This window comes from Tyto alba, unplaced genomic scaffold (assembly GCF_018691265.1).
Source record: "Tyto alba isolate M040663 unplaced genomic scaffold, T.alba_DEE_v4.0 Super-Scaffold_33, whole genome shotgun sequence".
NCBI classification, from domain to species: Eukaryota; Metazoa; Chordata; class Aves; order Strigiformes; family Tytonidae; genus Tyto; species Tyto alba.
Window position 1 is genome coordinate 17556247 of NW_024881308.1, and position 14273 is coordinate 17570519.

Here is a 14273-nt window from a genome sequence, read left to right on the forward strand (position 1 = left end):
GTTCCAAGCTAGGAATGACCCTCAACATCGTATTTCACAGAATCATAGAATATCTTCCGTTGGAAGGGACCCATAAGGATCATCAAGTCCAACTCCCTGCTGCTGGCAGGACGGCCTAACGCTAAATCATACGACTAAAAGCATCATCTCGAACTCTGACAGGCTCGGTGCCGTGACCACTTCCCTGGGGAGCCTGTTCCTGAGACTGGTCACCCTCCCAGCGAGGAACCTCTTCCTAATGTCCAGTCTGAGCAGCCCCTAACGCAGCTTAGATATTATAAACTGACACGAGTACACCAATTCTTATGCCTGTATAAAATCCATGAGCCTGGTCTGAAAGCTCAGTCCTACATCCTCTTGTGTCATCAGGTAGTTTCACACATGCTGTGCCCAATAAATATATTGCACATTGGAGACATTTCTACCAAATCCTATTATTAGCTCTAATAGGAGCGCAGAATTGAGACCTATTTATTCTAGCCATTCCAGCCTGCAGAGCCCTGCAATGGGGCAAAAGCACACTGGCCTTCTGGATACAGGTGGAGAACCTGAGGTTCTCTGGTTTCTCTTCTCTTGTGCATCAGTAGACACGAATGGGTTAATATAATTAATTGAAGAGCTTCTACACAAGCTTCTTCGCACTCAAATTCCCCTCGCCCCTGCTTTGTGCTGGCTGATTGCTACAGGCATTACCATTTGCAGACTGCTTCAGGATCTTTTTGGATAAAGGGCATATACGCCAGTTCTGCATGTTGCGTTTAAGGGCTCTGCAGAGCAGCTGCCAATACACCGCAAGACTTCAGCCAGAAAAATCCATTCTGTTTTTTGAGTCCTAAAACCCACACACCAACACTGAAACGTAAAGAAGAAATAATTTCTCGCTCTGTTCTGAGGAGGATGAATGGAGCACAGAGGGACAGCAGGAAAGGGTAAAGGCTGTTTTTCTTCAGGCCACCATTCATTTGTGAAGCTGCAGCTGTCCATATGGAGCCCGAATGCTGGCAGCAAAAGGAACTCCATTCATCACTCCCCCCCCGTGCCTCTTTGAGCAGCAGCAGCGGGGCTGAGCTCCGATGCCCTCGGCGCGCTTGCCAGCGCCCAGAGAAGCAGCCCTGGCTGTGGGCAGCCAGCTGTTTGTCAGAGCCAGGCTGGGGGCTGCGGCCCGGGGCCCGCCGAGCTCGCCCGCGGCGGGGACGGCCGCTGCAGTGATTACTCTCCGTCAGTGCTAATCAATCTCACACCCTCTTCAGTGCTGATACAGATAATCTTGTGGGAAGCCGGCCAAGCTCGCTAACAGCTCTGCAAGCTGCTTCCTGACTCCAACGGCTCGTTCTCTTTCAGAAAGTCTGTTCCAGCTTCAGTTCCAAGAAAGCACTGTGTGGTACCAAGGCTCCCGTCATTCAAAACGATTCACTGTTGGTGTGCAGGGAACACACCAGACTTTGGCTGCAGCCTCTTCTAACTAATCAAAATAGACGCTTTCTCGCAGCTGATCAGAACTCTAAAGACCAGGGTAGGAGGCCTCGCACATTATCATGTAATTGTCTCTCTGCATTTCAGTTACTCTCCATCTGCCAAACCAAGCAAGATTGCAGCCAAGTACAAGTGAAGGCAAATTGAAGCACAGACTCAGGCACTCCTAGTAAAATTCGCTCTAAAAAAAAGCCAGAACTGCTGTAGAGAAGTTCTCAGCCCATTTTCTCTGAGGTTAACTGGAAGCTAAAGAGTGGGGCAACAAGAATTACGAGGTAACAGCACAGGTATGAGGGCACAGCTCAGACAAGTGACCTGGCTGAGCCAGAAGTTCTGTGCCGCTGCCAGGCCTGTGCAAGGTATTATAGACATAAGCTGGCAAAACTGAAGCAATACATACATGTTTCTCTCCATCAATCTTCTTATCAGCTGCCTGCATTGCATCCAGGTACTTAAAATACAGCTCCATCAGCCTATCAACCTGCAAAGGCAGAAGAGAGAGACCTAAGCAAGAAACAAGCACAATGCAATCACCTTTAATCCTTCATGCGACTTTGTTTTCCTTCCAGCTGCAGTCTTCACCAAGTAACAGGCAATTCTGCCCCTCACAGGAAGGGATATATTAAGAAGGAAGGTACCAGATGAGCACGCCGAGTCCGCAGGCGTTCGAACGTAATGCCCTGTCACAGTACGGTCCGGTCAGCTCCAGCTAAAAGGCAGCAGACAGACACGTGTCCCCAGCCCACCCGCTCTGCTGCGCTGGGGTTCTCCAGGCCTCCCGGTTCCCTCACCACCTTTCTGGCTACGCTGCCTGCTGCCAAGCTTATGTTAAATGTGTCAGACATGGTAGGGCTCTCCTGCTCTCCTCTGAACTGCATTAGGCAACTGAAAGCCTATCTAGTAATGGGAAATCTTCTGCAATTGGTACAACAGGTTATGAAAAACACCTTTACAACACGCTCATGAGGAATACTAAGGAACCAGTATTTCCCAGGGTGGAATTTACAAATCCCTTGAGAATTACCAGTTTGCAAAAGCTGCTGTTTCCATTTTGCAGCTGTTTGATCTATCCACCACCACGTAAATATTTTGGAAAGAATTATCCAGAGTAAACGCCACTAAAGTGACACATTCTAGGAGAGGAATAGGGATTGATAAATGTGCGCTATAGCAATTCCTAAACTCTCTGCAAAAGAGCTTCACTAGAAAAACTGGCACCTTTCCACACTGTCCTGGTCCCACAGAGCCAGCACAGGGTAACACCACATAAGGTGTTACACGATCAGGCTTCAGCAGAGAGGCATAACCCGGGACTGGGAAGTGCTACTACCATGTGCAAAAGCACCAGACAACAAGAGCACATGTGGTGCGGGAGGCCGAGCACTAAAGGCGTTTCCAGTTCTCCGGTTTGTAGATAACAGCATGAACGAGAGAACGATGCCCTGTGAGAGCACGAGTCTCTACAGGCAGGTACAGGGATGGCTTTTCAGTAACTTAGCGAGTGCACACAGACACCCTGCCGTTATCAAGTATCCTCCCAGCCTGGCAGCCCAGAGACTGCAGACACATATTCAGCACTCACCTTCTCACTGTCATTCTCCGTGAATTTATTCAGTAACCGTGTCCTCTGCTGCCCTCTCAGGTTTCGCAGGAGGGAGGCCAGGATGGAACAGACATGCTCTAGAGATACAAAACGAAAACTGCATGCTGAGATTAGGAAAAGGAGCTTATTTTCTCCGTAACTTGCCATTAAATTCACTACTAGCACTCCCACTTGTAGCCGTTGATAAGCAGAACCCCGGTCCCTTCCCGTCACCGGGGAGGAGGCAGAGCAGCGGGGGGGAGCTGGGGGGCTGTCTGGGGGGAGCACGGACAGCCCCTCGCCTACCACGGCCCAGCTAGCGAGGTCTCCTCTGCCGCACTACTCCGGGGACACTGATCCTGCTCTTCCTCGGTGCCCTGAGAAAAGCACCTTGCAAAAAGCACCAATTCTGCTCCAGTTCCCTCCCCAGGCTGGCACGCCTGCCTAGCAGCACACCGTCTGGTTTTGGCACCCTCCATCGCACGCTGCCTCCTCCCTTGGGGCTAAAATGAATCCTGGCCGAAGCCAGCGCCAGCACTCAAATGACCCTTAGGTTACCAAAGAGAGGACAGTTATTGAAACAGGAGCACTTGAGAGAGGAATAATCGTGCCAGCATGCAGCTCCTGCAGAGACTTAACTGGTATTAGCTAGAGAAAAAAATCCTCCAACAAACCACGTTTGTTTACAGAAAATCCCGTGGAGTGAATATCAATATGCCACAACAAGCCAGAAACGACCAAATAAATGTGTTATTCAGTCTTCTTGATTGTACTTGGGGGTCGTATTTTACACCACAACTCTTGGAGCCAAGTAAAAAGTCAATGCTGCAAGCACACAAGAGACAGCTGTGTTCATGTCCACCCACAGCTTCACCCCAAAAGGTGGGTGGACCCACAGCAACGCTGGTCTCCTCCTGAGGAACAGCACCGCGCTCTGGGGACTTCTGCAGGAGCACGGCTGTCCCTGGGGGGATCCCCAAAGGAGGCACCGAAGGGCTGCGGGGCATCGCTGCTCCTGAAGCTCCTCCTGAGCACACTTCAGCACACCATCCCTCAGCAACGCGGCACGCAGGGCACCAGGCTCAAGTGGTGGTCAAAAACACAGTGTTCTGGAACAAGGCCTTGAGCTCTTTGCTCCTTGAGGGACACAAAGCAACGTGATCTTCTCCAAAAGCACACATTTTCACACAGGGTGTCTTGCGCTTCTTTAACCACTAAATATTTGGCCAGAACAAACTTCAGCAAACTACAAAAGCAAGCGCTTTTCTGTGTCCTTGTTTCTTCAGAAGGATTCTTTGTTGGCAACATGGACACTGGGATGGAGCGCACCCCCAGTGAGTTCCCTGACGACCCCGAGCTGTGGGGCGGGGGGCAGGCTGGGGGCAGGGATGTCACCCCGAGGGGCCTGGGCAGGCTGGAGAGGGGGGACCGTGGAAACCTCATGGAGTTCAACAAGGCCAAGGGCAAGGTCCTGCCCGGGAGTCGGGGCAATCCCCAGCACAAACCCCAGCTGGGCCCTCGAGGGGTGGCTGGAGAGCAGCCCCGAGGAGAGGGGCTGGGGGGGTTGGTGGGGGGAAAACTGCCCGTGAGGCAGCCCCGTGCGCTGGCAGCCCAGAACCCACCCGTGCCCGGGGCTGCAGCCAGAGCAGGGGGGGCAGCAGGGCCAGGGAGGGGATTCTCCCCCTCTGCTCCGCTCTGGGGAGACCCCCCTGCAGTGCTGGGGCCAGCTCGGGGGCCCCCAACAGCAGAAGGACCCAGAGCTGCTCGAGCGGGGCCAGAGGAGCCACGGAGATGCTGGGGGGGCTGGAGCAGCTCCCCTGGGGGGCCGGGCTGAGAGAGCTGGGGGGGTTCAGCCTGGAGAAGAGAAGGCTCCGGGGAGCCCTTCGAGCGGCCTCCCAGGGCTTAAAGGGGGGGCAGGAGAGGTGGGGGGGGACTCTGGATCAGGGGGTGGGGATGGGATGAGGGGTAACGGTTTTAAACTGAAAGAGGGGAGATTTAGATGAGATATAAGGAATAAATTCTTCCCTGTGGGGGGGGTGAGTCGCTGGCCCCGGGTGCCCAGAGCAGCTGTGGGTGCCCCCTCCCTGGAAGGGTTCAAGGCCAGGTTGGACGGGGCTGGGAGCCCCCTGGGCTGGGGGAAGGGGGCCCTGCCCGGGGCAGGGGGGGGCACTGGGGGGGCTTTAAGGTTCTTTCCAACCAAAACCATTCTATTCATCAGTTTTATATGCAATTTATCTTCTCTCTCCCTATATATATATAAATACAAAATCATACTGGGTTTGAAACATTTCAAGTCAAGCTCTCAAGTTACAACTCTCATGCTCTGGCTCCTTCTTATTTTGCCCGTGAACAGTTTCCAGGGGGGAGGAATCACCCCTGGGAGCCAGTGTGCAGCGAGGGAAGGAACGCGGGGAAGGCGTCTGCCTTCCTTTTCTTGTGAGGGGGAAGTGGAGCGACCACACACCGCACTTCTGCACGCCTGCTATCACAGGAGATGCAGAGATGCAAGTCATTTGCAAAACGTATGCCAATACCAGAAATTACATTGGCGGTATCAAAGAGTATATGGGTTTAATATGGGGAAATAAAACCAAGCACAAAGGCGCAAAGCAAATGAGGCACGAGTTTCTCTCCCTTGGCAAATCACTTGGTATTGCTTCCTGCCTACAGGTCTGAATTAAGCACAGACCTTACGTATTAGCTATCTCAATATATTCAAACCTGTAACTTCTCCAAGATGTCCTCACTATAATCTTGCTGCTTAAGACTGATGAAAAATAACGGCCATAAACATTTCCTCACCCACAGTGGTGGGGAGAGCAGAACGGGCGTCCAGATTTGCTGTTTTCAGAGAGGAAAATGCAATGTGCAGAGGAAAGGGATCATCACCTTACTGCCACCAAACCACTTGAACGCGCATTTCCCCAGCGCTGCCCAGCCTGGAGCCACGGGGAGCCCGGATGGGTCGTAGCGGCGCACCGGGAACACGCGCCAGCGCCGCGGGGGCCGCGCCCGGTCCTGCCTGCCCCCCGCACGCGGGCAGCAAGCAGCGGAGGCCGGGCACGCGCCCCGTTTCGTCAGCTGCTTACAACCGCGGCTCCCTCCGAAACAGATTTCTGCCGGAGGTGGTGTCAATTTTTCATGTACCAAAGAGATTGGGAGAGCCGCTGGCAGGAGGAGAGGGGAGATAACAGGTTTATCGGGTGGCCGGCGCTGTGCGGCTGCTCTGTCATTTCGACAGGATAACGCGGGGGTGAAGGATGGCTCTGGGTATGTCGCTGCATGCTCCTGCTGCACAGAAACCGTTACTCCACAAAAGGCGACACCAAATTAAGTGTCCACATTAAAAAATACTGTAAAAGCCTCCAAAGCCCTCGCAAGATCCTATCTCTTGAGGTGAAAAAAAATACAACAAAATTGAGACTTTTTTTTTTTTTTTAATATAGCCCAACAGATGCTCTGCTGTTTTAGAAAGAAGCCAGCATTCTGTATTTCACACTATTTTTTCCCAAACCTTCTTATTTTGGAAGTGTTTAGAAGTGTTGACACAGTATCTTAGTAGTAATATTCTCACCAATGATAGATCTTCATTGCTTTTTTTCAATATTCCTTTACTAGGAAATGTATTTTAGCCAAATGTATTTTGCTTTGGTGCTCATATGCAGATATTTATCCATTTTATCAATAAAATCTTCTAAACTACTGAGAAGTCTAAAGGAGCTGACACAGGTTTTTTAAGAATGATGCTATTCTTTCAACATATCACTCCAGAAAATCCAGGAAATATTTAGTTGCCAGGTAAAAACATTAAAAAAAAAATATTTTACAGAAATATTCCTGAACTATCTAAACCTTTTTTTTGATCAGCTTCCTCAAAAAAATGCAGCTTGTGTGTTTCACACTCCCCCTCCGCTGAAATCACAATGATGCTGTAACACAATTCCCGGCCCAATAAACACCATCCACGTGCAAGGACGGGGGCCAAAACCAGGGCAAACCACGGGCGAGGGGCTGGATCCTCTATTCAAGGGATGAAAGCGTTTACACACGCAATCAGAAGCGCGAGGTGTTAAGGTGGGAGTGAAGGATTCTGCGGGCGGGGGGGGCTTCACCACCTTCCCACAGGCTGCACCAATCCTTCTCTCACATGTGCAAAATTTTCCAAGTCCATAATCACAATATTTGCTCCAGGCTGGATCTTCTTTGGAAAATGATTAGTAGCTGGTGCTGTTCCGAGTCCTCAGAAGGCAAAACCTGGAGCTGCCTGGCTTTGATCTCAGCGGGCAGACAGAGGCCCCAAGCTGCTCATCGCCCTCGGGCGACGCCGCGGGCAGCCGCCTGCCGGAGTATTTCGGGAACTTCACAACAATCGTGCCAACACACAGACCGAGTCCACATCACCTGCACAAAACGCATCATTTTCAGGGAGAGCGACAGCCGAGGCCAGAGGCAGGAGTTGCTGCCTAGCCCCCATCTCTGAGAACGACTAAATGTGTTTCCTTTGAAAAGCAAACGCCAAAAGGAGCCATGCTCAGCACCACCACAGATCCCTTTCAAGGAATAATGGTTATCAGCTGGAAGCCACTATGCATCAAGAACAGCTTTTTCATATAAACATCCCAAAATCTCACAAATTCATGGATATGGGAAGACGGAGGTTTCTTTCATTAGCAGGTAACAGGGTTTTCTGCCCCCTCGGCGGGTTCCCCTGCAGGCACCAGCACCCCCTCCAATGCCGATGCCGCAGTGCACCCTGCGTGGCCGCCCACGGCCCGGGCTCCAGGCAGGTCACCTCCCACGTGCCCACCCACCCGCACCACCGTCCTGCTTAGAGCAGGATCACCTCGGGCTCTCGGGAGCCGTCCCTTCTCCAGACAGGCACGAAGACTTCAGAATGCAAGCAGTGTTTAAAACACCCTAATTAGATCGATCTTGACTTCAGCTGCGGCATGTTGGAATACAGATTAATCTATTCCATGGCTGGCACTGGCAGCTGCAGCAGCAGGAGGTCCTGTCAAATCAAGCCGTAACATTACACTCCCCTGCCTTTATTATTCCCCCCCCCCCTTTTTTTTTTTTTTTTACATTTCATTATAACGGACATCTGCCTAGCAGGGGAGGAAGCTCAAGCACGCTCCCCTGCAATCCTGATGCAGGAGGCGAGCATCCTCCAGGAGGAAGGGGAAGGCGTGTGCTTCTGGGCACAGGGGACAGCAGCCATCAGGTGCACGACAGGGTATTCTGGTGAGCCCAGCAGAACACACTGCAGAGGCTTCTAGAGCCTTCTGGCTTGGAAAGAACTGCTAAGATAAACTGTGGTTTCTAACTAGGAGCAGGAAAGTACCAGAAAAAAAAACAAAAAAACAAAAAAAACAACAAAAAAAAAGGCACCTCTTTCAGAAACTTCTGCCCTTCTTACACACAAAACTGTGCAGCTCCACACCTGCTCACTGGGACACCCGGACGAAGCCCCTGGCCCGTCCCAAGGGCCGGCAGCTCCCCGCTCCGGGAGGGGGGACGCTCCCGTCCAGGCCACGGTGCCAAACCACCCCGGGAGCCGCCGCGAGAGCGGCCCAGCCCGACGCCGCAGCAGGGGTGCCGGGAGGCGACGCCGGGAGCTCCTCCCTGCAGGGCTCCCTCCCCGTGCGTGAGGAGCGCCCTCGGCCCCGCGCTCTGCCAGGGCAGGCTCACCGCTCCTGCGCTCCACTGCTGCTCCGGATCGCTCCAGCTGGAACCAGGGACGTGCTACCCCAACACTGGGGCAGCCAGTAGGCTCACCGGTTCCCACGTGCATTGATAATCTGCATTTCAAAAGAGTAACCCGCTCGAGCATCACAGTGTTTTGCCAAGAAAAATCTTGTCTTAAAATACTGACACCAGTAAGAAATACTGATTTTACTGATGGGTAAAAGTGGGGCCTGGAAAGGTTGAAAAAGCTCCACGCAATACCCCTGGTGAGCTGAATCCAACCATCATGCTGAATGCAAAACCAGCGTCTTTCTATCGACAGGGAAAGTTTATTTTTGTGATGTTCTTGTAGCAGAGAATGCTAACTTTAATTGAGATAAATTTAACTCTGTACTCAGCATCATGGCTCATTCAAATAACAGATTCCTGTCGCATTCTGGAGGGTTGATGGTAAAATAACAAATTGGCATAATAAAGTTCTGTTTAAACAGACTGATGCCTTCCCTAGGTATTCACTTCAGAAGACCACCAAATGAAAAATATATTCTGCTGGCTGGCAGAGGGTGTTCAGCTGATAAAGATAACTCTCTACCGGGCCATTTTTCTGTTGCTGCCTTTTCACTCTCCCATGCCCAGGGAACTTAGTTCTGCAGGAGGTGTTCATTCAAGGGCTTTGCTGCCTTTCAGCATATGTTACAAAGGCGCAAGAGCATATTTACTAAGAAATGGGGTTTGCTCTTCTTGTTTTTTAAAGGAATTTCATAGCTGAGTATCTCCAAAAGAGGCTTCCTTATTGTTAGAGGGTAAACAGGCAAAAAAACCACAGTGACAGGAATTCTCATTTGGAAATTGGCTGAACTAATTCTCGGGTTATCAAATTAAGCATTCCTAAGTAAAACTGACATCTAAGTCAAGAGAAGGCATATAAATGAAGATGAATTGGACAAACATCCTTTTATAGTTCATTAGACTCTTCAAGTGAGCAAAACTAGACTGCAAATAACTGTCCTGAGAAAGAGCAGCAGAACATACAGCCTATCAGGCAAGTTATGATTGCTTCACTACAGACTCTCTAATTCAGAAGGATTTTGTGTTTTCTCCATTTTTAGCTCACTGAGACTCTTCAGGAATTTCAGGTTAGCGTCCAACGCTTTGATTCGGCTGTTGCTGCGGGAAGAGCCGCTGCACCCTTACGGACGGCGAAGGCCAGCTGGCCCTCAGCTCTGCAGCAGAACCCGCAGAGCACCCCTCCCGTCCCAGAATTCACAGCGTTATTCCAAATCCCAACCCGTACCCACGGCAAGAACCACCCGGAGCCAAACCGCCGTTGGTTCCCTGCCATCACACCCTCTGCCCTCCCTGCTCAGAGCCACCGAAGGCACGAGGCAGCCGGGCTGCCCCCGGGGCGCCCCGCCAGCACACGCGGACAGGGCCCATCTCGCCCTTCGGGGTGAGCAGGGAGCCCCCCCAGCCCCGCGCCCACCGACAGCACGGTTCTGCACCACGTGGCCTTTACCCTTCTGCCAGCGCTGCCACCGGCCCCCCGCTGCTGCACCACAGGGACGAGGCACAGCGGGGGGCCCTGCGGCACCGCGCCTTGCTCCCGGCGTGCGCCCCCCCGGCTCGGCCCCCGCCTGGGCACGCGGCCCGAGGGATCGCGGCCCCTGGTCAGGAAGGTGGCAGGGAGCACGCTCCATCCCAAAAACACACCCCGAGCAGCTGGTGGAATTAAATGCATTTCCGCAGTAACACTGGTCACTAATCCTCCACCTCCTCCAGGCTGCCTCATCCGCCCTGCCGCCCCGCGGGGACGCTGCCCCGGCCCCTCACCGCGCCCCAGGCACGCCGCTCCCGGCCGGCCACTGCCCCTCCAGGCTGCCGGCCCGGCTGGATGCTCACAGGTATTCTGACCCTGCGGACAGGAAAGCTCCAAGCCATTTCGGTCTTCAACTGCAAAATATTTCTGGTGTGAGTTGCTTCGCCGCTTCAGAAAAAGGGAAATGGCTTCAATCACAATTCTTCTCCCACACCTAATACCCTCAGAAGTCTACCATGATCTGGACCAAGGCAGGCAAAATTTGAGCGTAGATAATCTGTAGCCAGTTAGACACCACCAGCCCAATCTCCGGGCTCAGATCACCCATGAAGATGGTTTAGAAATTTTCCCTTTCTTTTTTCCTAATTACATAGTGTGTATAAAGTATAAATATGTGCAGTTTGGATTTAAATTGTTCACAGGCTCCCTAGAGTAAAATAATTTTTAAACACCGGCAGTGTTTAAAATGTAGCTAACCAGCACTGCCACCTTTATGCTAGCTTTTAAAAACAGAGAGAAATACATTACAGAAAAGTTATTTTTATCAAATTTAATTTGGGTTATAAATTTCTGTAATAAATAAAGGCTCGCCAAGTCACACTGAGATTTTTTTCACCAGGGTATATATTATTTTGTCACGTTCAGAACACTGCCTTCAAGACAATAAAATAAACGTTATTTTATAGACTTTCTCTTATGCAGAAAGCAACACTGCTATAAAATGAAGACAAGGGGCGGATCTTCCTACCACCTCCAGACACACACGGCGGACTGTGTGGCCCGAGGATGGGGCCCTGCCCGCGGCCCCCGGGCAGCCCCCACAGCCGGGCAGGGCACGGCCGAGGGGGCAGAGCCTCGGCGGGGAAGTGCTGCGGGCAGAGCAGCTCGGGGCCTCGCCGCGCGCCGAAGCGTTTGAAGGGGGGTGGCCTCTGAGCAGTTGTAATTAGGCTCCAGGGTTCACAGCCCATTAAGAATTTCCTATTTTGCAGCATAACCAGGAGTGTCTGTCCTGACGCAGTCTCGGTGGCATTACAGTGAACGCGTTCACAGCACAGCCCCTTAGAACTGCTTTTTAATAAATACTGATGCCTCTGCTACAAATCCATTCCAGTTAATCCTTTAAAGGAATATGTTCCTCCATTTGACACATACACGAACGCTCTCCTAGCAGAAAAGGACCATTCTATTTAATTTTTTTTTTTTTTTTTTAAACAGTCTGAACACAAGATGAAGTTTTTACAAGAAAAGATGACAAGAGAAGACTCAATACCGGCATTCTTTCTGAAATATAAGCAGAGAGATAAACAGAAAGCAGCGTGTTCCTCGGATCAGCAGAGCAGAGAGGGCCCCGATTCCCAGCCACGCCAGACCTGCACCGCTGCCTTCACAGCCCGCGGGCCCCAAGGCTCCCAGGGGCCGAGCAGCGCCCCACGCAGCGCCCCACGCAGCGCCCCACGCAGCGCCCCACGCAGCGCCCCACGCACAGCCATCGCCCGGCTGCCGGTGCAACACCTGGCACAGCAAAACCACAGACTATGCTGCTCATACACGTGTCAGGACAAGGGCTGCGACAGGCTCCGGGGGAACCCTGTTAAACATCTCAATTAACTCCCATCCTTAGAAATTCAGTAACTCACCTGCCCAGTGATGCAAAACAAAGAAAATTGGACTTAACCACCACTGCGTTTTAGGGAGAGTTTATTTTAATAAAACTGATTTCTGGACTCATCTTAATGTTCTCCATTTCTTCTGAATATTAACGAGAAGGAGGTATGATACAAAGACTGTTGGCACAGATCACTCCATTTTCCTGAGGGCAGATTTGCTTTTTTTCCTATCACAGAAACAGCCAGGAACTGACCCTGTTAGGGCTTCCCAGACTGCTACCTAATCCTCACAGTAGCCAAGATTGCACACAGATGTCATCTGCAGTCTCAAAATGAAGCAGATGAGACAGAGATTAACTCACTTTCCCAAAGTGAAAAATTAAGTCAATGACACGAGCCACAGACCCAGATTTTCACACAGAAGCCTGTATCCTCGCTCGAGCTTTCTCTCGGTAAGAAGAATTAAACCACCTTATTTTCATACTGCCAATGAAGTTTAGGGGACACCCCCTAAATCCATCACCTATGGGCAGCCGCGCGCTCTGCAACTCTATTGCACAAACCCCGGCACACAGGACAGCATTTCTCCCCCACCACTATCTCTCTGAGCCGAGCGGCACAACGCACGGCACAAAGGGGGTCCAGAGGGGCCCGGAGGGGCCGCCGGGCCCGAGCCCCCTCCCTCCACCTCCTGCTGTGACCCACGGCCACGCCGAGCCCACCGCCACGGCTCCCACCGCCCGAGCCCACCCGGCACCGCCGCAACGGCGCCTCGTAACGCTGGGGCTGCGGAGCACGCACAGCTACCCGCTCACCGCCGGCACCGTTTCCAAGAAGGAAACGGCCTCCTGCCGAATTTGCCCCTCCTCTTCCTCAGCGCCCCGGCCGCGGGGAGCAGCAGGTGCCCAGGGAGCTGCCCCCCAGCTCTGCGGCGCTGCCCCCGGGCCAGCCCCTCCCTGCCTCCGCTTCGGAGAGCACCGACCGTACCGAGGCAGGGAGGGCGTTGGGGTTCAGAGCTCCCATTTTGCTGCTCTTTCCTTCCATTTTCCCTTGGTTTTCTGCAAGAGTTAAGGATGGATCCCGGGCAAGCCTGAGACCCGCTCACACCACTTCAGCTTTTGATTATGTTCACCCTTTACAGAACCGAGATGAGTAACGAACTGGCACAAAACCTCAAGCAGCACTGGGCAGTATTTAGAGTTTCTTCCAAGACATAGTCAATTATCAACAAAATCAAAAAGGTAATGTTACCAGAAGCAAGGGGGACTTGACCATAGATTCATTTCAGCAGAAGGTCCTGCAGTAATACTCCGCAACAGATTTCTGTTGAAGCAGAGTTTTCCAGAGGAGAGACAAAAAAAAAAAAATAGGGGGGGAAGAAAAAAAAAAAAAGCAACTTCAAAAGCATGCAGTTTATTTCTGCAATGCCTGATGTTCATCGAGTCACACTTCAGTGCTCAGAGCCATGAAAACCCTGCTTTTGAGGTGACATTTGTAGTTGCCTCATTACTCTTTTCAAAAGAGTTTTGCATCAAAGAGTCAGAGCTTCAAACAACAGACCCTACAGGAGTAAAACAACTTATTAACAGCACAGGAAACGGACTCGCCAGGAAGCGCTGCCAGCGCAGCGGGCAGGGCACGCGCGCCCACAACAGCCCCAGCCCCGCGCTCCCGGCCACTCGCCTTCCCCCCACAGAAGAAGGGTCTGCAGGCACACCCACCTTCGTGTTCCTTTTCAGTTGTTCCGACTTTCTTTATCTTTTTGGGCGATTTCATGAAGAGAGGGAAGATGGTCCTCAGACCAAGAATGTCAACAAACTTGTGACAGTTGTCTGTGCCCTCCGGTCCGATCATGGCATGGTCCAGCACCTTCAGGGCACTGCTGCGGGAAATCTTCTTCTCTCTGTGAAAGGAAAGAGGCAACTTAAACTTTCCATGGACAGGAGGAGCTTTGGACCACACTACTTTAGAGACAGCATGAAAAGGGAAATGAATACGACAAAGCAGGAAAAGTCTGGGCATAAGCTCTAAGCAAGATTTTCTTCAAGAAGCCAAAACATTATACCGACAAATACTCTTTTCAAAACTGTGGTTGAGAATATTCTCT

General features: G+C 51.8%; 1 protein-coding gene across 1 annotated transcript in view; it reads right to left on the minus strand.

Annotated features, from left to right (window-relative positions):
- The window catches only part of CTNNBL1 (catenin beta like 1), a 57101-nt gene that overhangs the window by 13145 nt on the left and 29683 nt on the right, over window positions 1-14273 (minus strand). The window contains exons 11-13 of the mRNA XM_042800980.1: window positions 13888-14069; window positions 3056-3153; window positions 1874-1954 (exon numbers count right to left, since the gene is read on the minus strand). Coding sequence (XP_042656914.1) covers window positions 1874-1954; window positions 3056-3153; window positions 13888-14069 — 361 coding nt within the window. The remainder of the gene's footprint in view (window positions 1-1873; window positions 1955-3055; window positions 3154-13887; window positions 14070-14273) is intronic.